Genomic DNA, 27,088 nt, shown 5'->3' on the forward strand with positions numbered 1-27,088 from the left:
CATTACTTTGTGGATGGAAGGCTGTCGACAAGGAACGTTGAATGCGTAATTGCTTGCAGAAAGCTTTCCAGAAATGTGAAGTGAACTGGGATCCACGGTCAGAAACAATATCTTCTGGTAACCCATGGAGTCGAAAAATGTCTTTAACAAAGGAATGTGCAGTTTCCGTAGCTGAGGGGAGATAATCAAAAGGAAGGAAATGAGCCATTTTAGTAAATCGATCTATTATGACTAATAGAGTGGTAAAACGATTAGATGGTGGGAGGTCTGTAATAAAGTCCATAGAGATACAGGACCACGGTCTAGTTGGGACCGGTAAGGGTTGTAACAGGCCTGCGGGTTTATGATGCGATTCCTTGGATCGTGCACACGTAGAGCAGGAGGATATGGAGTTTTTGACCCCTTCTGTCATATTAGGCCACCAAAAAGAACGTTGAATCAATTCCAGTGTTTGCTTCACCCCTCCGTGTCCAGCAAAAGGGGTGAGTCGTGACAAGCTTGCATAACCTGGATATGATTTTCCGGAGGAACAAATATACGATCTCGGTGATAATAAAATCCTTGTCGAATTTGTAATCCTGGAACATTAGGAGGAGTCATCCGACCGGTAGAATTCCGGAGTCCCATAGTGTATGTGTCCCTGCAATGAAGTGTTGGGATGATAAGACAGTGTCGTGATCCACCCCAGGTGCAGAGGAGTTCTCGTAGATCCCAGACAAGGTATCCGCTTTAGTATTGCGCGATCCCGGACGGTAAGTAATATGGAGTTGAAATCTTGTAAAAAATAGAGCCCATCTTGCCAACCTGGGTTGAAGTCTTTTTTCGGTACGTAAATATTCTAAATTTTTGTGATCAGTATATACCGTAATGGGGTACAAAGCCCCCTCGAGTAAATGTCGCCACTCCTCTAAGGCTAACTTTATCGCTAGTAATTCGCGTTCTCCGATACAATAATTCCTTTCTGCGGGGGATAGAGTCCGTGAAAAATAGGCAACCGGATGTAGGTGACCATCAGAATCTTGCCTTTGTGAAAGAATAGCACCCACAGCTGTGTCAGAAGCATCGACCTCGAGGATGTAAGGTTTGTGGGGAACAGGTAATTCGAGAATGGGTGCAGAAATAAATTTGTTCTTTAAAAATTCAAACGCCTTCTGTGCAGCTGTGGACCAACAAAATTTATTTTTAGTTGAAGTAAGGGCAGTGATAGGACGTATGTGCTTAGAAAAATCACGAATACATTTTCTACAGTAATTAGCGAATCCCATAAATCTTTGTACCCCTTTAGGATCAGTGGGTGGAGGCCAAAGGAGGATAGTGGAGATTTTGCGAGGGTCCATCTGTATACTGGTGGGAGAAAGTATGTATCCCAGGAACTCGACAGTTTGAACTTCAAAAACACATTTTTCCAATTTAGCATTTAATCCATTGGAACGTAGTCTGGATAACACTTGGCACACATGGTCTCGATGAGCCTCCAAAGAGGAAGAGAAAATTAAGATGTCATCTAGGTAGACAATTACAAAACGATCCAGGAAGTCACGAAAAATGTCATTGATAATATGTTGAAAGGTGGCGGGACCATTACATAACCCGAAAGGCATTACTAAGTACTCAAAGTGACCGTAACGGCATCTAAAAGCTGTCTTCCATTCATCCCCTTTTCTTATTCTAAGTTATAAGCACCACGTAAATCGATTTTCGGGAATATGGTGGCTGAACGTACATGATCCAATAATTCTGATATGAGTGGTAGGGGGTATCTGTTCTTAATAGTCACATTATTCAGTTCGCGATAATCAATACAGGGGCGAAGACCCCCATCCTTTTTGTTGACAAAAAATATTCCGGCCCCTGCTGGAGAAGTAGAAGGGCGGATAAACCCTTTAGAGAGGTTTTCATCGATGTATTCTTTAAGTGTAGCCAATTCAGGTTCAGCCAGGGGATATATCCTACCGAAAGGAATAGCAGAACCAGGGAGTAAGTCAATAGGACAGTCATATGGACGAGAAGGAGGAAGTCTATCTGCGCTTCTTTTTTCAAACACGTCTTTGAACCTCCTGTAAGGTATCGGAATATTGTCAGAAATGGAAGCGTCTTGAGGGAGACCAAGTAAAACAGTCTTTAGACAGGTCTGAGTACAGTGCACTGAAGAAAATTTAAAAACACCGGTCTCCCAGTTGATGACAGGATTGTGGATCCTCAACCAGGGGAGTCCGAGAATGATAGGGGATATAGGAGAGGGAACTACGTCGAATCGTAGGCTTTCAACATGGCTGGTTCCTATTCTGATTGTGAGGGTAGTAGTCTCTGTGCGGATTTCAGGGGACTGCCGTCTACCAGCTGTATAGCAACCGGATGTTTCTTGACGGGTAGAGATGAGTAGTGATTTGACGAGGTCAGAATCCATAAAATTGCCGCTGGCTCCGGGTCCTCATAAAGAGCGTCAAGTGCCTGACGAAACGAGGACCAGGAATCCAAGAGAGGGCTGTGACTATGTAACAAATTATGTGCCCATAGTTGAGGTTCGTCAGATAGTAGCGAAATTACAGCATGGACCTTGACATAGTCTGAGAAACAAGTCTGTGGTTTGAGATTAAATAAAATCTGACAAGCGGTGATGAATGTACGGTACTTCTTATACTCTCCAGAGAACCTATCAGGGAGAGGAACTTGAGGTTCCAGAGCAGAGGCCCCTTCCATAGCAGGTTCAGGGGCAGCAGCCGCTTGGTCAGAAGGAGCGTTCTGTTGCATTTGAAGGTGGTGAACTTGTTGCCTTAGTTGACTCTGGCTAGCATGCATCTCTTGCATAGATTGGTTCATCACCGCCATCTGTTGAGTCAGAGCCGTGATGGCTTCAGATAATGGGGCTCAGTTATTATGTGAGGCGTGAGCTGCCCGGAACAGAGACAGTTAATATAGGTGGAAACCCGGTATGCAGGTAACAACTTGGAGCACACCACAAAAAATAGGAACGTCAGGAATAGCCGGGGCCTGGTACACGAGAAGGCACGTCAGGAATAGCCGGGGCCTGGTACACGAGAAGGCACGTCAGGAATAGCCGGGGCCTGGTACACGAGAAGGCACGTCAGGAATAGCCGGGGTCTGGTACACGAGAAGGCACGTCAGGAAAAGCCGGGGTCTGGTACACGAAATAGCAGCAAGGGATAACAGGAATACAAGGTATAAGGCACAATAACTGAGCACTGAATGAGTTTCAGTGCTCAGTTTTTAAACTTTCCGACAGTTATCGACACGCCCATAGACGTGACGTCACTGCGACAGGGAACACAAAGTTTTGTGAGGGCGCGTGCGCGCGCTTAGGAACCACCACGCGGCCGGCTGAGGAGGACGGAACAGCCGCGGCGTGGGACCATTTACCCGGAGCGGGTAAGTAATGCCGGCGAGGACCCCGCCGAGGGTTCTGACAGAAAGATAGAAAAGACGTGTATGTTCTGTTGACCATTTACACTGTAGGGACAGTGACTTTAAGGGAAGGAGGTGATGCAGTCAGCAAACTATGCATCCTTGAATACAACAAATATACTTGGGAGAGGATTTGTCCGACAAGTTGCTATCCATTGGTATACAACGTTTATGTGCGATACAAAAAAGGTGTCACAGGACAAACATATTCTTTTTCCAAATTAAGTTTATTTCAAATTTTCTTCCTGAAACTTCTTACTGAAACTTATATACTTTTCAATCAGAAAATGCCTCGAGGCTTGTTGGCAGGTATTTTCCTAGCAGGATGCACCCCATTGCCTCCAAAAGATATATCTAGAAGGGGTACAAGGTGTGCACAAAACAGGATGTCAGGTACCCTTCTTGCCACTCTCTGCCAGGATTGTGCATTGGTAACGGTTTTAGTGACTTCCATACCAAATTGGAATATTAGGTTTCATTATTGGGCTTTTCTTTTTTTGTTAGCAGGAACTTTGAAAACTTTTAAAAATTAAAAAAAATACTTAGGGCTTACTTTCAAAAATATATACTATGCTGAGATTTGTGTCGCCACAGCTGATCAAACAATAGTTTTGAAAGAGATTTGCATGGCAAGTGTCCGGATGCACCTAAAAAAATACCATGGGTTGTCTGCTAACCAAAACTATTCATTTTTGTGGATATTTCATATATACTTTGCTTACTATTAAGGTTACAAAACCAGCATATCAAATGTATATAATAAGTATATAAAAATTATATGTAAATTGGGTATTTTCAAAATTAAAAGAAACATCCATTCTCCTTGTTTTTTCTGTTAGCCATTATCCCTAGGTTTAGATCTTATAAAGTGAGTGATAGAACTTTTAGGTGAGGGCAGATCTGTTGAGAATGAAAAATCAATTTGTGTTTTAATCTTTACTATTCAGCCCGTTTAGAAATCTTTTCCGTTTAAGTAATGTTGGAAAATATAATTGATTTAATAAACTTCATTCAATTATAACTTGATCGGTATACATATATTTCCCCACTTCAGGTTTTATGATTATAGAAGGCTAGAGATGCATTGTGTAATTATTCCTAGATGAAGCCAGATATTATTGAATGTGGTAACCTTGTTTCCTGGTGAGCCGACGGAAAACGCTGTGCAATGAATAAAGTGACTGGACAGTGAAGTAATAAATATTTCCCAATTATAATTTTGGTGTGGTATGCTGATGCTAGGCAATTCTAATATTGGTACCACCAACTCTTTTTTGACTGGGATTGGGCAATTCCAATATTGGTACTAATAACTGCCACTAATTGGGACCATGCAATAATAACTTTAGTGGTATTAACAGCTGTTTATTTAAATAGTGTGTTCCCAACTGTTATTAATTGCGTTGTTACCACTGGAATTAATTTGCCAGTGAAGGTGGATTATGTGTTGTAGAAAGTCCAGGCTGATTGCTTATTGCTAGGGATGGTTTTATGATTTTTATGTTTGTTATTGAATAAAGTGTAAAATGTTATTAACTCATATGTGAAAATAAGGTGGCCTCATGGAGTGTTGCCTTATATGAAAACGTTTTTTGTTCAAATAAATAAATATTTGTCTTATATTTAAGTTTCAAGAGTGCTAGTAAGGGACCTACTTAAAAGGAATGTCTTATCCTTCTTGATATGATATCATAATTAGTATCATAATCACCCATTTAGTGTGCTAGGTTTGTAACATGAATGTTAAACAAAGAACCCATAAAACACACATTAAAGTTTGTATTTCTATAAAAACCCAAGTGACAAGGCATCAGCATACCATTACTAGGCTATTTTTCTAGGATTATTCAGACACTTGTCATGCAGCCATTTGGCCACTTCTCACTGACGAAATTAGCCATAGTTAAAGCGTGTGTTTTGGCAGAGAAATCCAGCCAAACTTGTTCAGATGCATTTCCAGATTACAAAAGTACCCCACATGCATTGGTATTTTTTGGTTTTGTTGATATGACAAGGCACAAATTGGAACAAGCCTATATATCGAGTTAAGATGTTCTGTTTTTGTGTTGCTTAGTTTATACCCCACATTCATAGGATTTTTTTGGTTACATGGCACATAGTTGTTGACAGTTGCCTAGAATTTTTGAGTAGGTTATGTGTCCATTCCAAATACCCACACATTTCCCCCTTGTTTTTACAAGGCCCGTGACTTGGTTGCAACACCCCATCAGTTAACAGAAGAGAACAGAAAATTACGGTATATATATTAAAAAAAATCTAATAGTTCACTTTGATGTGAAAATCCATGACATAATTGTTGATGCTGGGTCCTGGTAGAGAGGGACAGAAAAGTAAGTAGTACCTAGGTACTCTAGAGTACTTCCTGACCCATTTTGTAAAGAAGATAGATTGTGGGAATGCGGAAGAAAGATGCCTGCCAGTTCCATATTTTCACGATTTGGGGGCTGCTCAAACAGGATGCCTCTCAAAAATCTAGTTGGGATCCTAAGAAAGAGAACATCTTTCATGTGCCATTTTTTATACAATGATGCACTGGAGCTGGTTCCCCACCTTCATCATGATGGAAAGAACATACACGTCCTTTTTATCGGTGTACCTAAGTGCAAGATGTTCCTGATTGTGCAAAGCATTTGTTGCGCTGTGTGTTTGCTTAGGATATTGCGATTGTTTGGGAATCCTCTTCTATTTTGTCTTATTGTGCCACAGGCTAGGGTGTCAAATAAGCATAAAGATCTAAATAGATCTGTCCATTCAGCCTTTATTCAGAACCGCCAATGGCAGCAAGAATGATTTAGCTGACTAACTTTCCCCTCATTGATCCTAGAGGACAGCATGTATCCTGTACTGCTTTCACACAGTTTGTAAAATTTGACCACTTAGAGTGAATGTGATGTCTGCTGCTGAAGAGCATAAGTGATTCATAAATGCAGGTATTCTGTTATGGAGTATAAATATTGGTATATATTTTTTGGGGGGGTGAGTTTTTATAGTCTGTCGAATTGTGGGTCACCTTTGGGGGCATTATCATTGAAATTAAGAAATCTGAACAGGTCCTCATATCTGATCTTACTCATGATATGGGGTAAAGGGGGTGTAATATGGGGTTTGTGCTCCAATATGATGGTAGATTATGTTACACTACCCATCATTATGCACAAGACCCCAAGGTCTGAACAGATCCCCACCTGCAGTGTTAGCTGAACTAGCAATGGAGCTAACTGGAAGTAAGTACATCATGTGCAAGGAGATTTGTTTGGTCGTACACATCTCCTTGCACAGAAACATAGCATTTGACGACAGCAGAGAACCATTTGGCCCATCTTGTCTGCCCATTTTTCCTTATGTAGAGACTCAGTCCTTAATCAGCCCTTGGTTTTGTCTTAGATTCAAGATAGCTTTATGCCTCACTTTATAAGTCTCTACTACTTATAAATGGAGAGGGGCTGTAACTTGCATACATTGCTGAAAATAGCTGGAGGGTGGGCAAAGGGTCAAATACATTTTCCTGGGGGAAACCACATAGCTATCATAGCCATTAAAGTGCAGCTCCCATCACAGAGACAACATATATATTTATAAGAAAAACAAACAATTCATGTTGTATCTTCCATATCTAGATCTGGTGGGGCCAGATTACAATATGTTACATCTTATCTTTCACAATCTGTTTCCAAATACTCAGAACTTACGCAGGTACGTAGGAAACCTGTGTTCTCTCTGGAGTATTCTGTGGGATCCAGTTACCAAAAGCTGAGGAACCATGTGCGTGAGGACTAGTTTGAAGACACTTGAAAGTTCAGCAGAATCTTTTCACTTTTTTGCTGCAGTTTTAGTACTCTGTACCATAAATGCTCCAGTTCTATTTAAATAAATATGACCACACAGTTGTTTGTAAACTGATACCTAAGTGAAACAAAACTTACACTAAGAATATATAATGTATAAATGTGTGTACCTGACCGTTGACAAAGTATATATTAAAGCTAGCAAACTGTGTTACTATCCACTGGACTCTCAGACACTCATCTGACACAAACTTAAGCACATACATGAAGTCTTACCAGGCCACAGTTAATAGATATCCCTTCTCTTGCTCTCTCCCCAGTTGCTCCTGTTCTTTTCAAACGCTCTGATCCAGCCAAATCCACAAAGTGAAACTTGGCAGTCAGTGTCTCATACTCCAAATTAGGGGCATCAATCTGCAGAGCATAGTTAGATTTTAGCAAAGAAAAACCTTAGAATGTCAGAGAATACAAACTCTGTTAGGGGTGACATATCATATGACAGAGACACAGCTGTGTCCATACACTATATGTATGTGTCCATACACTTTATTAGTATAGTATTGGGAAACCTGACCATTACACCAACAGGGACTAATGACACCACATTCTAAATACATAGACATTAATATGCATTTGGTTCCCATTTACAGCTGTAACAGCTTCCACTTTTCTGGGAAGGCTTTCCATAAGAGTTTGGAGTCTGTGGAATTTTTTGCCCATTAATTCAGTAGAGCATTTGTGAGGTTGGGCCTTGCAATCTCCACTCCAGTTCATCCCAAATGTGTTTGATGGGGTTGAGGTCAAGGCTCTGTGTGAGCATGTCAAGTTCTTCCACACCAAACTCATCCAACCATGTCTTTATGGACCTTCCTTTGTGCACTGGGGCACAATCATGCTGGAACAGAAAAGGGCCTTCCCCAAACTATTGTGAACAACCCATTTGTTCACATGTGTTTGTAAATATAGACTGCATGGCTAGGTGCTTGATTTTACAAGGCCTTTTTATTCCAGCATGATTGTGCAGAAATTCACCGAAACTGTGAGAATAAGTAAGCGTATGTTAGTATAAGTATGTGTATGTGTGTTAGTGCGTAAGTTTGTGTACATATGTGTGCCAGTGCATATGTGAGGGGGCAAGGCGGTGATGGGGTCACTTCGCTTTTTCCTTGGCCAGATAGTGCCAGCCCTTCCTTGCCTTTATATGCATTGTTTCTTTAGTGGGTTCCTAGGGACACTAAAATGTGCCTTTGATTATGAATTTTGGATGACACAGAAATTAACTATTTAATTAGGTACACCAGTCTAGTACTACTGCTTTAGCCCTATCTGCTTTAATGTTGTATGTGTTTTGAATTCAGAGATGCTCTTCAGCAGGTACTGCTGGTTGTTTGAGAACCTGTTATTTGAGTATTGTGGCCTTTCTGTCAGTTTCAACTAGCAACTCTTCCATGTATTATCTTAGTAACAATGTGTTTTGGCCCACAAACTGCTGCTTGGCGGATCTGTAGTACACCTTTCTCTGTATCCTGTCTACTGTAATGTGTAAAGATTTCAGGAGGCTGGCTCTTTCCGTGATGCTGAAACCACAGGATCTTGCACTTCACCCCAGTGAAAGTAACTTAGGTCACAAGTAATGACTAAACCTCTTGACAATATCTATATGCTTCATATACAATAACAAAGTGAGCACTGAGTATGGGTCTTGACTAAATGCTACCTCGCAAAGATAATGGATTAACACCCCAGGAAGTGGTAGTGTATGAACAAAACAAAAGTCATACTCACCGGACATGAATCTGAAACCCGTGTCTGGTGTAGATGGATTGTGAAGATGGCATGTGAGCGTGAACTCTGAGAGTTCATTTGTGTGCTGGCTGTGGTACGGGAAAGAGCTCCTTCCTTTAGAAGCTGTAACAGCTGAGAAAGAAGCAACATGTGATGTGAAATCTATATTCCAAAGTGAATTTGATGGTGAAACTATGAAATAACCATGAAGACAGGGGAGGTAAAAAAAGTATCAGAGCTTTTTTGAAGGCATGGTTAAAGGGACAGTGCCCAGGGCCCAAGTATTTCCCAAAAGCCCACAATAGAGGCTCCATAGGCCTATTTTACCATTGGCCTGTTAGTTTGTCTCTGTCTATAGAAGACGAGGAACACTAGGGTTGCCCTGGTGCCTCATGTAGACAGAAGGGCAGAAGTCCTCCCTCATTAATGTATAGATGATGGAGACAAGAGTCATAGAAGGTGGAAAAGGTACTGAATTATGCTGTCATCCATCTAACATTCCTCTACAGCACTTATATTACTGTCCTGTATGAACATCAATAAAATGACATAATTAATTTATTATGATTGAAGGGGATGGACAGACAATGATGCTGGTACAGTAAACTGGGATTTGATAATGCATGGCTGGCGAGGGGTTAACTGAAGGTAACCGGGTGTTTGCAAAGTATTTAATAAAGCTAGTAATTTATGTTGAAGATAGGGTGGGCTTTGTGGCAGCTGGAGCACATGAAAAGAGAACATCAAGTGCTACAGATATAACCTATTATATGCAAAATTAGGATGTTTAACTGGAAAGAATGGTTCTACTTAATTTAACTTGGGGGAAGAGGGGGAAAGTGGAGGAAAAGTGAGGGGAAATGGGAGAAGTGGAAAGGAGGTTACTAAGAGCGGTTGTGGAGGGACATACGTTGGAGAATGTAAAGAAGATTGATAGAATTGGCATACTGGAGCTTTAAGCCCTGTGAAGAGCCTGTAGAAAAGATTTGATAACTAAGATGTTTTATAAGATCTGAGATCATTGGCACGTAGTAAGGAAAGCAGAAAAATTTCCAAATAAGCAGTTCTTTGAAAGGATATTACCTGTAACGTTTGTCAACTTTAGAGAGATGGAGAGCAAAAAAATCCATTGGTGGCAACATAATTCTTTGCTTATTCCACAAATACATCATCAAACATATATATATAAATACACACACATTGCAATTAAAAACAGTGGAATTAAAAAACACCACATTATTAGTATTTATCTGGAAGATAACCCGCCGACACAAGGTATAAATGATAAACATCAGCAGGATAAAGGATGAAACACTAACACAATAGTTAAATGCCACATTTTACAGCTCAACATAAACACAAAATAAAAATACATTCATAAATTAGTCTAATTTAAATTACCATAATACTTTAGGAAAAAAACAGCAATACTCAATTCAGCACGTAGAATACAATAACTAAACATAAAAAACTAAATTTATCTAAATGAATAAATAAATAGATGAATCAATATGTACAATTAAATAATGTGAATAAATACATTCATGTACAGATGTAAATATACCAAATTAACGTCAAAGTAACATGGTACCTCATATTAAGAATTTGATCCCTGGACCTTGCCAGATACATACTCACAATGTGGCATTTTTCAATAAACTTCCACTGTTTTGTAATTTTTTTGCCCATTTTATTTTTTATGGTTGCATCAACAAATAACAATAAGTTAACAATATTACTGCTCATAACGAATACACAGGACAAGAGGTGATGTGGACCTTAAATGTTAAGATTCGTAAATATAATTTCTTAATTCCATTATTACCATAAGCATCGGTAGGAGAGGCAAAGTTACCAACTTACAAAAGATCTGATTTTATTATCAAGTTATCTGTACAGGGATTTCCGCTAATTGTCTTATCCATTGAGACCATAATGAACTGGACTTATTTAAATTTCCGGAAGACCTACATATTTTATATTCCATTCTAAATTGGAATAGTAATTGAGTATTTACTACGTTCCATATAGTTGTTTTTTTTTCCAGTTGCAAGCAATTATCATTTTAGTAGCTACTAGTATATGCTATATTAACAGTGAATTCAAATGCAGTAATACGGTTTCTGGAATTCTTTCCAACACTATTGATGTCAATTTATTTATTACCTCAAGGGTTTTACTTCATGTATCTTTGATATTTTTGCAGGACCATCATATGTAAAGGAAAGACACTTCTGAATCACCACATCTCCAGCAATTTTGGGGAAAATCGGCATACATCCTATTTATCCTAATAGGAACCAAGTACCATTGGATATTTTTTAGTTCTAAAACAAGCGGAATCCCATTGTTGCTTCTCAATATGACACTTCAGATCCTTTTCCCAACTAACAATAGCTTTGTTTATCAACTGTTTTTGTGTCAAATTTAGAATCTTCAAGCTCTTTGTCATAACTTTATTAGTATCCTTCTTATTAAACAGATTGACCAATTTCTTTATTGCAGTTGTGTATTCTATTAGTAAATACTAATTCAAAAAATGTTTAATTGATCATAATATTCTATTCTGGCTACTTTCCAATCCTTCAAAGATAAATCTATCATAAAGAACTCCAAAATTGTTCCCAAACTTCTAATATGTGTCCCATAGTATAAGCAAAGTTATCCAAATAATAGGACATTTTATGGTCTTGAGTATTCCAGATTAAATAAACTAAATCCTTAACTTTAGTTATATGTGTTTCTATTAAGTACCATCCTTTATTTTTTCTCACCTCCAATTGAATCCTATATACACTCACTGGCCACTTTATTAGGTACACTTGTTCAATTGTTTGTTAGGACAAATAGCTAATCAGCCAATCACATATGTGGGTCAGCACGTACAGCCACCCTGTACCAGCATGTACTGGCTGACTTGGGATGATAGGTGTGTGACTGCTAACAGCAATCACAGTCCCACCATGCCTAGGTTCCAGCATTTACTGGTTGCCTAGGTATGATAGGAGTGTAATTTTTTGGTGTGTTACTTACTTTTAATAAAAGTGTGGGATTTTTTAAATTATTTTTAAAGGTGGGGGGCCGTTTTCAGCTAAGTGAACCCTGAATTTTCGGTTTTGGTCCAGAATTTTCATTTTGGTGCATCCCTAGAATAAACTATTTCATTTTTACTTATCCAGAATCCGGAATCTTTAGTCACAAAACTTTCTAGTCCCAGAAATCAGTGAGAGGAAAGGTAAAGGTTTTGTGTCATTTACTTTATTTTAATCTGCATATTTTATTAAAGGCCATATTTTCTCACGGTGAAAAATGAGTGCCGCCCTCGCACGTATACAATTCTGATGAAAGTGGCCCACTGCAGAAAAAACTTGGACACCCCTGATCTATAGTCTTATGTTGCAGTTATTTCCAGTTGTGCAGAGATACAATTGTAGCAGCATATATCATAAATAAATAGCTATTTTAAGGCCCCCCTTAATTCATAATGCACCTTACTTATAGATATTCCCCTCTGCTCCCCTGATATGCCACTCTGCCCCCAGATATGTTTTATGCCCCCTAGAAATGTCACTCTGTCCCCCCAGATATGCCACTCTGCTCCCTAGAAATGCCAGTCTGTCCCCCACATATGCCACTCTGCCACCCAGATATGCCATTCTGCTCCCTAGATATGCCACCCCCCCAGACTTAAAAATACACCCCCAGACTCCCTGGTGTCTAGCGGGGCTGGCCGGTGGACGTCTGCTCGATGCGCGCAGACAACCTCCACTGCCGGCACTTCTGCCGGGGATTCTATGACGGAGAAGTGCCGGCAGCATAGGTTGTCTACGCGCATCGCCTCAGCTGCCACTTCCGCCGGAAGCCGTAGAGAAAGATCCAGGTACCCTGCAGCGCTGCGGGGGATCTGGATCCTAACCCTGCTGCTTCGTAAAAGAAAAAACACCCGCCCAGAACTGCATGTCCTGGGCGTCGGGCGATACGAATTGCGCATCCCTGCGCTAAAACCCCAAATATAGGCCACTTAAAGTGGGGGGAAGGTGCGGCCTATATTGGGGCAAATACGGTATATACAGTCTATGATTTACCATGGTATATAGTTTTTAGGTTACCATTAATAAAAGTTTTTTCATTGTAGAAATTGTGATTTTTAGTCTTGGGATTCAATTCCCTTTTTTCCTGTCTTGTTACAGTATAGGTGTATATTCTTGTTATGTGTTTTTCTGCTATTTTATTCCTACTCTTCCTAAAAACTTTTATATCAAAATATTACTGACTTCAATTTTTCCTAATTCAGTTTTTGTGAAAGCCACAAAAATTTGCTTTTTTGACAGTTAACTAGTTTCATACCACAATAACTACCACAAGATGAACACCAATTTTGAGAAGAGTTTAGATGAGGGCTTTTAAAATGGTAAATGGTTTGCAGGATAAAAATTCATCAGGCAAAGGATCTCAATATGTACAGCTTGGAGGAAAGAAGAGAGATGGGAGAATTATTGAAATACATAAAGAGACCATAAGTCTAAAACTGGAAGATCAGAGGTTTAGATGTATTGTAAGAAAGAGGATGGAAGATAAATGGAACAGTCTCCTGCCAGAGACTAATACAGTGAGGGAATTTGAACATGCATGGACTGGCATAAAACTACCCTGAATCCAAGACAACACCGAGGACTGGTTTGGGTGTAAGTCGCTACATCAGAAATACTAACTAATTGTAACTGAGATGAAAGATGAAGTAATAGGGACAACAGAAAGGAGACAGATTAGATTGCTGAGCTATATGGACTGTCACTAACCTCTGCATCTGAGCTCACACTACGGGTGCTAGCTCCGCTGACATAGATTCCACCACTGGCATCCTCGTGGATCCGGATATTGGATTTTCGATGGCGGGAGTCAGGGTCACGTGACACATCAAAGAGATCCAAAATCTCCTCATTGTAAAGCTAATGGGGAGGAGGACAAATACAGCAAAAATTAATTAGTGAAAGAGAGGACTACAAATGAGACAATACAATGGCATTTGAACATAGAGCCATACAATAATGTAGAAATGCAAAAGAAAACGGGAATCAGAAGTGAGACTGATGACATAAGGTCAAATATTGTGTTACTGTTTCCCAAGCACCTTGTATCAATATCCACCCCTTACCTCTAAGAACTGTGTGCTAACTTTAAAGCTGGGTTCTGGCCTTCCGCTCTCACTAGCAGCAGCTATGCGCTCCTGGATGGTACCAAAGAGTTGGCGGACTGCCCTAGGAATAATTCCTAGCTCTGCCTCTGTTACTGCCAGTTCAAATCCAGTCCCCATTGTGTGTGTTTTCCCTGCTCCAGTCTGTGATACAAGAAAAAAAGGTTAGGACATCTAGATGTGGAGCAGAAAAGGTAGCTAAAAACAGTAACAGCAGACAGAAGATGTCTTGCAGGAATCACAGAATCTGCACCTTATAGGATAACATGATTAGCATAAGTAGAAATAGACAAGGGAGACTATCAATACATGTGATGCCAGGGACAAACAGAAGTGACAAGAAACAAATGCAAACAGAACCTTATTTTCTATATAGCATTATGATAATATTGTCCAGCTTTTTAATGGTGGGTAGATGGACAGGATATGGGAAACAAAATCTAATCTAAATTATGAATGAGTGAATGAATGAGTAAGTGAGTGAGTGAGTGAATTAATGTATAGGTGTTTTGGGGCAGAGGTGGTACAGGCAGGCTGTTTAAGGGGCAGAGTATATAATGATGGGGGTTATGCTGCACTACCATCAATGTCTAGCTCAGTGTATAGTGATAGGATTTATTCTGCACCACATCTGTTCAGTAAATGTTATTTATTTTAACTCATTTAATTTATTTATTTTTAGTTTTTGTCCAGTTGACATGCAACTTACAAATATGTGAAAAAAATATTCTTACCAACATACATTTTTTGTGAATGTCTTTGCATTGAAAGTGTGTGGGGGGTACCAAATACCACCACAGGTGTCAAATACTCTAGATATGTCCTTGCCACCTGTAGAACAATGCTTTAAGGCTCTAAGCAATGTCATCAAAGTCCACCAATAGTACTTTTATCAGGCATTATGCAGTTTTTTTTTTATAAGAATATGGACAAAACCAAGACCATTCGTGGTTCTTGAGGTATGATCATTTTTAGGACCACTGTTAGAAGCATGTGGCTGTGCTTAATATTAACATTAACTACATGACATCTTTAACACTTGCTTTTCAAAGAATGTGTTTGTGTCTAGGATGGAAATCAGATGCAGAAAAACATAAAACATGGTTACATATGATGGGTAGGTGAGCATACCTGTCCATAGGCCAGAACAGTTGCATTGTAACCTTGGAAGCAGCCATCCACCAGCCCTCGTACACAAGTCTCGTATACTTTGATCTGCTCAGTGTCCATGTCAAACACATAATCGTATGTGAAAGCCTTATCCTTACCCAGAAGAACCTGGGGCTCTCCTGGGTATACCCCTGTACACACATGACATCCTTCAGCTTGTTCCTTACTGCTCTGAGGACGGATCCTGAGAAAGGGAATAGAAAAGAGGACATTGTATGTTAGAAAGTATTAGAAAGGGAAATAGCATAAAAGGTCATGTAGGGAACAATACAAATAAACACTGTTACGGCAGTAATAGTGGAATTGCTAATTTATGAAGTGATTGGCTTCCTATTAAGGGAAATGTATACAGGCGTTATTCATATAACTACAGTCATCTTTGTATCTCCCCCTTTTCTGACTTCTCAATGTCACTCTGTCTCCCATTCACTACGTTCCTCTCTCTTTATCTAACTCTTTCCCTTCTGTTTATTCATCTTTCTCCCTCTAAATCCAGCTGCCTCTTTTTTCTTTGTCTACTACCTCCTCTTCCTTCTTCTGCTCTGGTTTCCATGGAAACAGAGCGTCCGCCACTGGGCTCAGACAACTGGCATGGTATGGGCGAGATGAATAGACACCTTACTAAAGCAAAGAGTGGTATACTGTAGAGAACCCAAATAACAAATCCAATGCTCTCTCACACACACACACACACACAAAATGAAGGGGTCATGCTATATAATCAAAGTGAGATCTTTCTGAGACATATATGGGTTCCAAAGCATAGTTCCACTGCCAAATTTAACCCAAGCATCTGGTAGATAGGAGAAAGGCATATTAATAATCTGAGTGGCATAACAGTCTAATAACATGGACTGTTGATCAGCAACAATTGCTACAGGTTGCGTTATTATATAGAATGTTGCGTGATAATAAAGGATGCCTGTCGTTAACCTTTCTTCTACCAAGTCATGCCCTTTATATGCAGAGGCAATTGTGTAAGCACTGTGCCTTGCCCTTTTATATCTGTATTTCAAACACTTTTTCTGTCCCCTTTTTCTTTAATATTGCACCTATTTGGATTGAATTGTTGTCATTGTCAGCCGACACAACCTTGTTTCTAAAATGCTGCTCGTCTGGCACATTTGCTGAAACTCCATCCAATGGCCCTCGCTTGCTCTCAATAGGATTGAATGCCTCTTCAGAGACCGATTGGTAGCTCTTAATGTAACGCATTTCCTATATGCATATTTTATCTGTCTCAAGTATTACAGCCCCTTTCTCTTGCTCTTCTACATCGCTGACTCAGGAAGTCACACTTCCCATATAAAAACCTCACAGGAAATGGTCTCGCGCAACAGACAAAGACTTTGCGATAGCTCATCTAGCCAAAACAGTTTCTCTCTACCATGCTTCCTGACAGCGAATATTGCATCTTCAGTCCTATGTGCCCGAAAGCAGTATCTGCTGTTTTACCATGTAATCTGGAAACCTGTTCAGTGTATACACTACTTCCTCACTTTTGACCCTAAATCTAAACTTATCCGGTTTCAACAGGCATTATATTTTTTAAAACTTCTAAAAATAATCCTTGAGAACATTCCACACTGATAAAACAAAGTGGTTATTTTAACTGCAATTTATATATAATTATATTTTTATAATAATAATTGTATATATTCTTCTTCACCTTATCATACTTAACTCTTAATTATCTCACTCTGCTTAATTGTTGCAATTCATGAAACAATTATTTGTACTTTTTTTTTAATGGCAGTATATATATAAAAAAACAAATAATAATATTTATTTTAGCTTACTGTAATTGTTTGTTTATATTACACGCCATGTATTCTATTTCCATAGTGCCAACATATTTTGTTGTTCTGCATATTATTTTAACTATTAGTGTTATTATGTCCCACAGTTTTTTTGATATGTAATAATTATCGGCTATAGTAATTTAGTCTGTAAGGAAAACACATAACAGATGTTTTAATACGCATTCCAGTGGCAACTGACTTTCATCAATGGACAAAAGAGACACACAATATACTGTTAGCTGCTGTCCATGTGACATATGCATGTCATATGATGCCATGTGACCTACAGACACCCAACTAAATATATTGATGCATAACTATATCATGCATCAATATATTAGCCTTATTCGCAATTACTTAATGTCACAGTAGTCATTCCAGATGGGATGCATTAATATACTATCATACATAAACATTATCCTCACACCGACACAACATCCACATACCAGGACTGTGATAATGGCTCGCTGATTTACCAACAATTAAAGTCATACTGCGACAATATAAAAATGCATAGCACTGCTTTAAGTATATAGGGGAGACTACAGTCCTACTGACACTGCAGCGATATATATATATATGTATGTATATATATATATATATATATATATATATATATATATATATATATATATATATATATATATATATATATATATAACGATGTATAGACACACAAGCAGGCAGGGTCATATCCATCCTTGTGACACCGACGATGTTAATGTCACTCACCTCAGTGCCACCCTGACACTGCAGTCCCCTTGGCTGCCCATCATGCCGCTGCCTCCCTAGAGATCACGATGCTCCCTTACAACCCCCGGGTGTCCCAGGGGGTAACGTAGTATCGAGGGCATTTTTTTCCATCCTGACCCTCACCAGGGGAAGTTAACCAAACCCCCCGATCCGTCCTTCCCCCACATAAGGGTAGCTCGAGCCGCAGATTTCTGGCAGGAACAATAGGTAGGACAGGAGGGCAGAGAAAACCAATCACTGGCCAAAACTCTCGTGAGGAACGCCCACAGGTATAGCAGCTTCCAATGAGACGTAGGTGGGCGGTGTAAGTACGTTTAAATGGGGGCTTTATGGTCCTTATACATAAAATGATGGGAGACGGAGCGATGAGGAGAGGGAGATGATGCGGGATCAGGAGAGACAAAATTATAGCGGAAGATTAGGCTGGGAAAAGGGCACTGCAGCCCGGACAGAATTTGCGATCAAGCGATGGACAAAGCGAAAGCAACGAATGCTTACATTTCTAGGTATCAAAGCGGTGGGGGTTGGAAAGGAAGCAATAAAGATGGAAGGGGGGAGCGAGTGTTTATGCTTGGGGGGAGGGATACATTCAAAGAGGATAAGAGCCAGACAGGATGTAATAATTACACAGTAATTAACTTGCTTTTCCCCTAAGATCGCTACAGAAGACCCATAATGATAAATGATGATTAGATGAAATGCCAAATATATATATATATATATATATGTATGTACACACACATATATATATATATATATATACACACACACACACAGTGCTAAAAAAGTGAGTGAACCCTTTGGAATTTTCAGCATTTTTGTATAAATGTATTACCTATTATTATTATTTATTGTTTTATATAGCACCATCATAAATATGATCTTCATCTAAGTTACAATAATGAACATGCTGAAGCATCTGCTGATGTGAACCATGCATATAGTGTACTATAGTATAGTACAGGGGTGTCCAAGTTTTTTCTGCAGTGGGCCACTTCATCAGAAATGTATGTGTGCGTGGGCCAGAACAGGCTCTACCACAACAACACCCAAACACACACACACAAGGACAGGCTCTGCCACACTGACAGCCAAACAGACACACACACACCAGGACAGGCTCTGCCACACCGACACCCAAACACACACAGCAGGACAGGCTCTGCCACACCGACACCCAAACACACACACACCAGGAATGCCTCTATCCCACCAACACCCAAACACACACACACCAGGACAGACTCTGGCACACTGACACCCAAACACACACACACCAGGACAGGCTCTGCCACTCCGACACCCAAACACACACACCAGGACTGGCTCTGCCACACCGACACCCAAACACACACATCAGGACAGGCTTTGCCACACTGAAACCCAAACACACACACCAAAACAGGCTCTGACACCCAAACACACGCACACACCAGGACAGGCTCTACCACCCAAACACACACACACCAGGACAAGCTCTGCCACACTGACACCCAAACTCACACACACATCAGGACAGGCTCAGCCACATTGACACCCAAAATGTTCAGCCAATACAGCCCAGTGATCTTGTAAAACTCAAAATTGAGCTTCTGCCGCTGGAACCCCTGTGGAACTGGTTTCCTGAGGCCATAATTGGGGTTCGTATCCATGAACTGCTTTGAAAGGAGACATCCTCAGAGATTCATGAAATGAGCTATTGTAAGACCATTCAGCAAGATGTAATAATGTAGACCAATCTGACTGGTCTTCTGAGACATACATCCTAAGATACTGTTTCAGTACTTGGTTAGCTCTTTCTGCTTGTCCATTAGATTGCGGGTGGTGTGAAGAAGAGAAATGCAATTCGATACCCATGAGCTTACACATGGCCCTCCAAAACCTGGAAATGAATTGTGATCCTCTGTCGGAAATTATTCTTTGAGGTACACCGTGTAAACGTACGATCTCTTTCATGAAGATCTCGGCTAATGTACTGGCAGAGGGTAGTTTGGAGAGAGGGATGAAATGAGCTTGTTTGCTGAACAGATCAACTACAACCAAAATTGTCGTGTGGCCTTTGGAGAGAGGTAGATCTGTAACAAAATCCATGGCTATATGTTGCCATGGTTGTTCTGGAACGGGTAGTGGACATAGCAATCCTGCCGGTCTGATGCGGGGTATTTTATTATGACCACATACGTTACATGCTTGTACAAAGTCTATAATGTCCCGAGTCATAGAAGGCCACCAAAAATGTCTCTGGAGAAAAAATTTCACATTTCGAAATCCCCCGATGACCCGCTACTGGAGAAGCATGACCCCAAGATAAAACGGCTTTACGAAACCGCAGTTGAACATATAATCTCCCAGGAGGTGGTGTCAGTCCCTTGGGACAAGGTGTCTGTGATTTGGAGATGTGCCGCATGAGGGTGTTGTGAATGGTGGCAATGATTTTGGTAGGAGGAATGAGGGGTTTCAACATTAGGTGCTTCGTGTTTCCTGGACAATGCATCCGCGTTCTCTCCAGACCTCTGGCTTCTAACCGTAGGCATAGAGTAATTAAGTTCTCCAGATCATGAGGTAAATCACGATAGGTGAGGGCATCTTTCAAGGATTCATTCAGCCCCCTACGAAAAGCAGAAGTTAACGCTCTGATATTCCAGTCAGTTTCATATGCGAGTGTGCGGAATTCTACGGCATACTGAGCCACCGTTCTTCTTCCCTGTTGTATCTCCATAAGGTTGGATTCAGCTGCTTCACGTCTCCCTGGAGCATCAAATATGGCCCTGAATGAAGCAATAAAGGCGTCGGCGTTGTCCAAAATGGGAGAGTCTTGTTCCAATAATGACGAGGCCCATGCTAACGCTTCTCCTTTTAATAAATTGATGATAAAAGTCACTCTGTTGTTGTGGGAAGCGAAGGTGTGTGGATGTGCACGAAAGTGTAGAGTGCATTGATTCAGGAACCCTCTACACTCATGTGGGTTTCCAGAGTATTTTTCAGGTAGTGGCATCTTTGGTGCTTTAACGAAAGTGCCAATTCCAGGAGCAGGAGGTGAGGCGTCCGAAGATGCACCTCGGAAGTTGTAGGTGCAAGATTTGTGGCCATTGATCTGAGCATGTCAGCTACGTCATCCAACTTTTGTTCCAAGGATTGGAGCTGAGACGCATGAGCGGCTAGGACTTGATCTTGTCTTTCTTGATGGTTTGACATCCTTGCCAATTCTGCGGGATCCATATTGGGGCCTGTGTTAACTGTCACGACCGAGGTACGGGTTATGGAACCGCGCTGCAGAATCGGCGCCTCCTGGTGGAGAGAGGACGCACTGCCACCAGGGCACAGGAGATACTAGCCGTTCACCACCGAGAGTATAGAGTAGGTGAAACACAGGAACAGAAAATAAAAAATAATAACGGTATCCAAAGGGTCAGGCAAAAGAGTAGTTGGGGTCACACGCAAAGGTCAGGGCAGGCAGCAAAACAACGGAGGTCAGGTTCAAGCAGGAGTCAATATCAGAGAGACAATACAGGATTCAGAACGCTAGTGTAGGCAAAAAGGCACTAACACAGGCAAGGTTGTAGTGCCAAATTAGGGTTTAAATATCCCTCCAACAATGCAGATCCTCCTACCCTCCTAATTAGGGGGAGGAGGAAAAGTTATATCTGTCACTTTAAGAGTGACATGAATATTCATGAATTAAGCTCACACGAAGCAGAGGCGCGCCCCGTCACGATCACGCCTCGAAGGAGGACGGACCCGGTGGCAGCTCACCGCAACGGCGCGAACAGGGAGCCGACCGCGCGGGCTGCGTCTCGGCGTCCCTGCCGGCAACCCGACGGAAGAGGTAACACCGGCCTCCTTTAGTATTGATTAATGTGTCCCCCCACAACCTTTTGTGTTGCCCCCCTTTATTTATGCCTTCACACCCTTGTATATTGATTTAAGTGATGCCCCAGCTAATCTTGTGTATCAATGCCCCCACCCTTTTTATATTGGCTAATGTGATGCCCAACCACCCTCTTGTCTATTGATGCCCCCACTGCCATGTGTATTACCCCCAGCCACCCCCCCTATTGATTTTGTAATGCCATAACCCAGCCACCCCCCTTTTGTATTATTTATTTTTTGTCCCAAAGGAGTCCCCGCCCCCTTGAATATGGGTCCACTTTCCTATAACCTCCAACTTTTTTTTGTAATAATTATTTGGTGTTTTTTTCCCTGCTGTCTTCCGACGATCCTCGCCCACGCCACACATTTGGCCGGGGGGTGCACGTTGGACGCCTCTGCTATAGTAGGTTGAAAATAGACTTCAGTCCTTCAAGTTCAAGGTTCAATGCCTCACAAAAAAAGTAATCTTAGAAGACCTACAATGAAGAATGTTGATTTGCATAAAGTTAAAGGGTTGCAAAGTAATCTCAAAGAAGTTACATATTCATCAGTTCACAGTTTATAAATGGGGATGATTTTGTACTGTGGCTACTCTCCCTAGAAGTGGGTTGAATTAGGAAGAAAACCCAGCATTTTTTATGGGGTGAAAAAGGGCATCACGTACCCACATGAAAACATCATCCCAATGGTGATGTATGGTGGAAGAAGCGTCATGATGTATGGCTGCTTGCCATCATTGAGGGGACAATGAATTCCCAGGTTTATCAAGGTTTCATGCAGGTTAATTTCATGGTGACTCTCAGCCAGCTGAAGCTAAGTGGAAGTTGTGTAATGCAAGATGACAATAACATCAAAGTAAATCTACTTTTGGAGTGGCAAAGTAAGAGCCCAGACCCTAACTCATTAGAGGTGCTGTGGAATGACTTCAAGAGTGCCTTTCTCACCAGACGTTCTAGGAATATGGCTGAGCATAAGCAGTTCTGTAAGGAAGACTAGTCTAAAATTCCTCCTGAACATTGTCCGTCTACTGGAGGTGCTTGTTTGAGGTTATTGCTGCAAAGGAAGTTCAATTGTGAATATTTAATGAGTGTGTTCAATAAATACATGACATATTCTCATTGTTTCTATGTGATTAGCTTATTTGATTACCTTTATGTGTTATCATATATTATTAATTGATAAGTATTGGTGACAAAACCAAACATTTTACTGGGCTTGCACACATTGTGACTGTGTTTCAGCTGTTTACAATTTAAAACCTGTTCCTGAGTAGTTTAAGACAGTTCTATAATTTGTATAAAACGTAAAAAAATGTTATCTTTATATCTTATCATATTCACTTCATTAATAAATAATGGTGACAAAATCTGGTTGGGCAGAGCTGACAGCAGGCATGTACAAAAAAATAGTAGTCAGGTGACTCTTGGTATACCAATCCATAGTGGCAGAAGCCTTCTTGCTTGTAGTCCACAGCACCTCTCCTCAATCTACTACTAGTGCTAACATTTTGTCCACCCCACCTACCAACCAAGGACTCACTAAGGGGTCATATGCTGGTGACTTGGTGGGATAGCTTGTAAATTATTTAATTCTGAATACCAGCACTCCCCAGAGCAAAGATGGGCAGGCACTGAGGATACTGAGAAAGAAGAGGAAAGGTCTACTGTTGCAGCAGGAGTGGACTTTATACTGACTTCCCAGGTGAGAAAGGATATAGTCAACGACAATTTTGATGATGACGATAATCTGAATTTAGATTATAAACCAGACATGGAGGAGTAAATCAACATATCTTCTAGTAATAATTTCTCTGTTAAATGTGTTGCTCCTTCCACTCTGCAGAAGCAGCAGCATAGCTATGCCACGGGCAGAACAACCCCCACCACCATCAGAACTAACACAATTACTATTATGAAAAAAAACACTAGTACCACTCCTACCTGAGACTATAGGAGACGGCCGCCGTGGAAGGTACTGACATTTCACCATTTCTGATATTAATCAACACTTAAGTACACATCACAGTGCAGCTTTACTTCAGAGGGAAACTGGTGACATTGGTCAGAACAGCAAACCCACAATATCCCCCAGCAGCAGCTGGTGGTGCAAAAGGCATTGTATCTCACAATTCGTCCATTAGAAGGTGAACATTGGTAATGGAGGGGAGGTTCCTAGGGGCAGGCAGTCACTCACGGACAGTGCACCAGTTCCACCCAAGGGTTGATCGACTTCCACAGTGTGTGAAGACCTGGTACAAAATCCAAAGGGTTAATCCAGAAGCCAGATTAAAAATATGAAGGGTCAGGGCAGCTAGAGGTACACATAATCCATGCACAGGTTCGGTACATAGCAGGGACACCAGAAATCAAAAACAACCAATGTAAATTTTGCGCCTTCCACTGATGTCACTCTTGCGCAGTCGCAACTCCTGAGAAGCCAGCATCGACTGTGCAGGAGAACCAGGACGATTTGCAACTTTATTCGCCTCCGGATTACAGGAGGCAGAGTCAAGGTGGCGCTGTCATACAGGAGGAAGGTGAGCAGTGGAGGACGGACTTGTCAGGTTCTAGCAGGACTGGTTGGGAGCTTAAAGCAGGGTTGCCAAGTAGGAGGCCAAGGTCCAAAGCGAAGTCCAGGAGGTGAACCAGGATCAGGGCAGGCGGCGATGGTGCAACAACAGGTAACTAGCTGGGTCAAGAGAGGAGAGAAACACAAAGTCCAGTAAACGATGCAAAAGTCGGGTCCCGGGAAGTAGGGTAGCATAAGCTGAACACAGAAGGGACTGGGTCTGAGCAGAGCAAAGCTAACAAGAGGGCTCAATAACTAAGCACTGACTGAAGGGTGTGCAGGGTTTTTTTTAGAGCCCCTCCCTTAGGCTTTCGGGTACTCCTGCCCTCACCGGTAGTGCTATGCAATTCCCCTAAGGGATTGCCAGCCTCTCTCCCCGCCTCCTCTATCTCCACCAATGAGATAGGGTCCACCGATGCTGGGACACGCCCCCCACTGTCCCCAGCATGGAGGTGCTCATGGGAGGCAGCGGCAGAGTGGTGATGCGGTGTGTGCCGGAAACCGCTGGAAGAACCGGTGGTCGGGGACACAGCCCACTCCGTGACGGAGTGGTGGTGCAGTGGACGCCGTAGGTAAGGAGCGAGGTGAAGGTCCGGGAGCCTGACAGGACTGCTGTATTATGACAGCAGATGACTTCTCCTATCATTGGCAAATCCTGTACATTCGATCCCTTCTGTTCTAACAATTATAGAAATGTACTGTTATTTCCATTTTCTAACTATAAGATAAATCTTAACAATACACAAATTCCAACAGCCTTTTTGACAACTAAACAATTAGAAAAGCTTAAAAGTCAATATAATTTCAATTGGAATAAAGAATACATTGATTATCATTTAATAACTTAAATGGACTTCAATCATCTGGATTTATTACAGAAACTTAAAAAACATTTGGCCTCTTGGAAATGACTCGAAATATCTTGGCTTGTTGGAATTCATATTTAATACTTGCATAGAACTTTACCTTTTAGAGTCCATACAAGTATTCTTCAGCAACTTCAAAAATTATTTTCTGGGTATATTTGCTGAGGGGAAAAAAACAATTAAAAACAAAAGGTCCACATCTCTCCCTCCCTTTTGCCATAACATCACCTTAGCTCACATGCCCGTTTCTCCTTTCTTTTAACCCTGTAACCCTGGAGCACCATTCCCTGCACCTTCCATAGACACACAAAAAATGCAATCCTTCCAATCTCAAACCAGATCTTTGCATCTCTAACCAACTCAGCCTACTTGCACTCGGTAACCATGCGTTCGGTAACCGCACCGGCTGACCCCCGCTCTCTTGGAAGTCCCATCGGCCTGGAATCTACAGGGGACTCCCTCTCTGACCCATCCCTGGTCCGCACCCCACCACCCGCAGGCCAATTCCAAAAAATAGCGTTCTGGTGGAGTCAATGGTGTCCGTGTTATGAGGGGTTAAAGTCTGTGGGCAATTGCTCGGGTCCTAGCCGAGAAACTGATGCCCCATCCTCAGTTACTCCTTCTAAACTACCGTCAGAGGTATAGGTGCTAGTGAAACGATGGGAGAGGAAGATAACTCTGGCAGCAGCATTCATGGTGGATTATAGAGGGTTGAGATGGTTGAGTAGGGAGACCAGCTAAAACAGAATTACAATGATCAATGCGGGAGATAATAAGGGCATGGACAGGAGCCTTAGTGGCATCCTGTTTTAGGAAGAGACGGATGCGGGCAATGTTTTTAAGATGGAGATGGCAGTTTTTAGAGACCAAGTTTACTGCCTTGGTGTCACATTTGACTCTGCGTTCTCCTTCATCCCTTACTCCCTATTCCTCACAAAACCGTGCCGCATTCACTTCAAAAACATCTCCTGAATTCGCCCATTCCTCACACAAGAAACAACCAAAATATTACTCCACTCTCTTGTGGTATCACTTCTGGATTATTGCAACATCCTACTTAATGGTCTCCTACTCTTCTACCACTCTAGTCCTCCTTATACATTGCAGCTAGACTTATCTTTATCTGTCACCATTCCACATCTGGTGCTCCACTGTGCCAATCACTACATTGGTTCCCATGCCCTCCAGAATTAAATTTTAAGCTTTTGATCTGACCTACAACTCTACACCTCGCAACATCTCTACCCCCTTGTCCATGCACACCCCTAACCGCCCTCTTCATTCTCCTCATGATTTGCATCTTTCTTCTATGTCATTACCTCTTCCCACTACCACATTCAGGATTTCACACATCCCTTTCTCTGGAATTCTCAACCATATTCTGCCACCCTATGCGTGCCTTTCAAAAGCTCTTTCAAAAACACCCATCTGAATGACCAACAACCTCTACAGATCATCCTGACTCGATAAACTCATCCCTATGCAAGCCGTTGTCTGCTACTGTTTCACTTCCCCCTCAACCACTGACTAGATTGTAAGCTCACAAGAACAGGGCCCATCTTTTCCCTTTGTACCAGTTTGTTATTGTGTGAATTCATTAGACATGCACTTTTAACTACATAATATGTACTTATCTCTTTGAAGCAAAGACTGTGATTGAAATATGATTTCAAAATAACAGCTGAAATGGCAGTTTTTATTCTTTCATATTAGCCCCTGCTGTCAATATATAAATTACTATTAGACCCTGCTGCCAATTTATTTTATATTAAAAAAAATTGTACCCCAGGAAAGCATTTCCTGTAATGGCTGTAATTGATGCTCCCTAGCATGCAATCGCTCCCTCCGCTA

The 27,088-nt window shown here is 41.3% G+C and overlaps 1 protein-coding gene across 3 annotated transcripts in view; it reads right to left on the bottom strand.

The window, feature by feature from the left end:
- The window catches only part of LOC149276981 (kinesin-like protein KIF21B), a 51,665-nt gene extending 33,709 nt beyond the window's left edge, over positions 1–17,956 (bottom strand). Inside the window, exons 1-8 of one of the 3 annotated variants that reach the window (XM_089503203.1) lie at positions 17,913–17,953; positions 15,340–15,562; positions 14,170–14,352; positions 13,814–13,963; positions 9,033–9,146; positions 7,964–7,987; positions 7,810–7,836; positions 7,506–7,643 (exon numbers count right to left, since the gene is read on the bottom strand). In XM_089503203.1, the coding sequence (XP_089359329.1) occupies positions 7,506–7,643; positions 7,810–7,836; positions 7,964–7,987; positions 9,033–9,146; positions 13,814–13,963; positions 14,170–14,352; positions 15,340–15,562; positions 17,913–17,953 (900 nt within the window). Of the gene's footprint in view, positions 1–7,505; positions 7,679–7,729; positions 7,740–7,809; positions 7,837–7,963; positions 7,988–9,014; positions 9,147–13,813; positions 13,964–14,169; positions 14,353–15,339; positions 15,563–17,912 lie in introns of all 3 variants that reach the window. The other 2 variants (XM_089503204.1, XM_089503205.1) reach the window with 2 other exon arrangements.
- Between the last annotated feature and the right edge of the window lie 9,132 nt (positions 17,957–27,088).

The sequence above is a fragment of the Sceloporus occidentalis genome, unplaced genomic scaffold (genome assembly GCF_023333645.1).
Source record: "Sceloporus occidentalis isolate IW3139 unplaced genomic scaffold, rSceOcc1.0.p SCAF_222, whole genome shotgun sequence".
NCBI classification, from domain to species: Eukaryota; Metazoa; Chordata; class Lepidosauria; order Squamata; family Phrynosomatidae; genus Sceloporus; species Sceloporus occidentalis.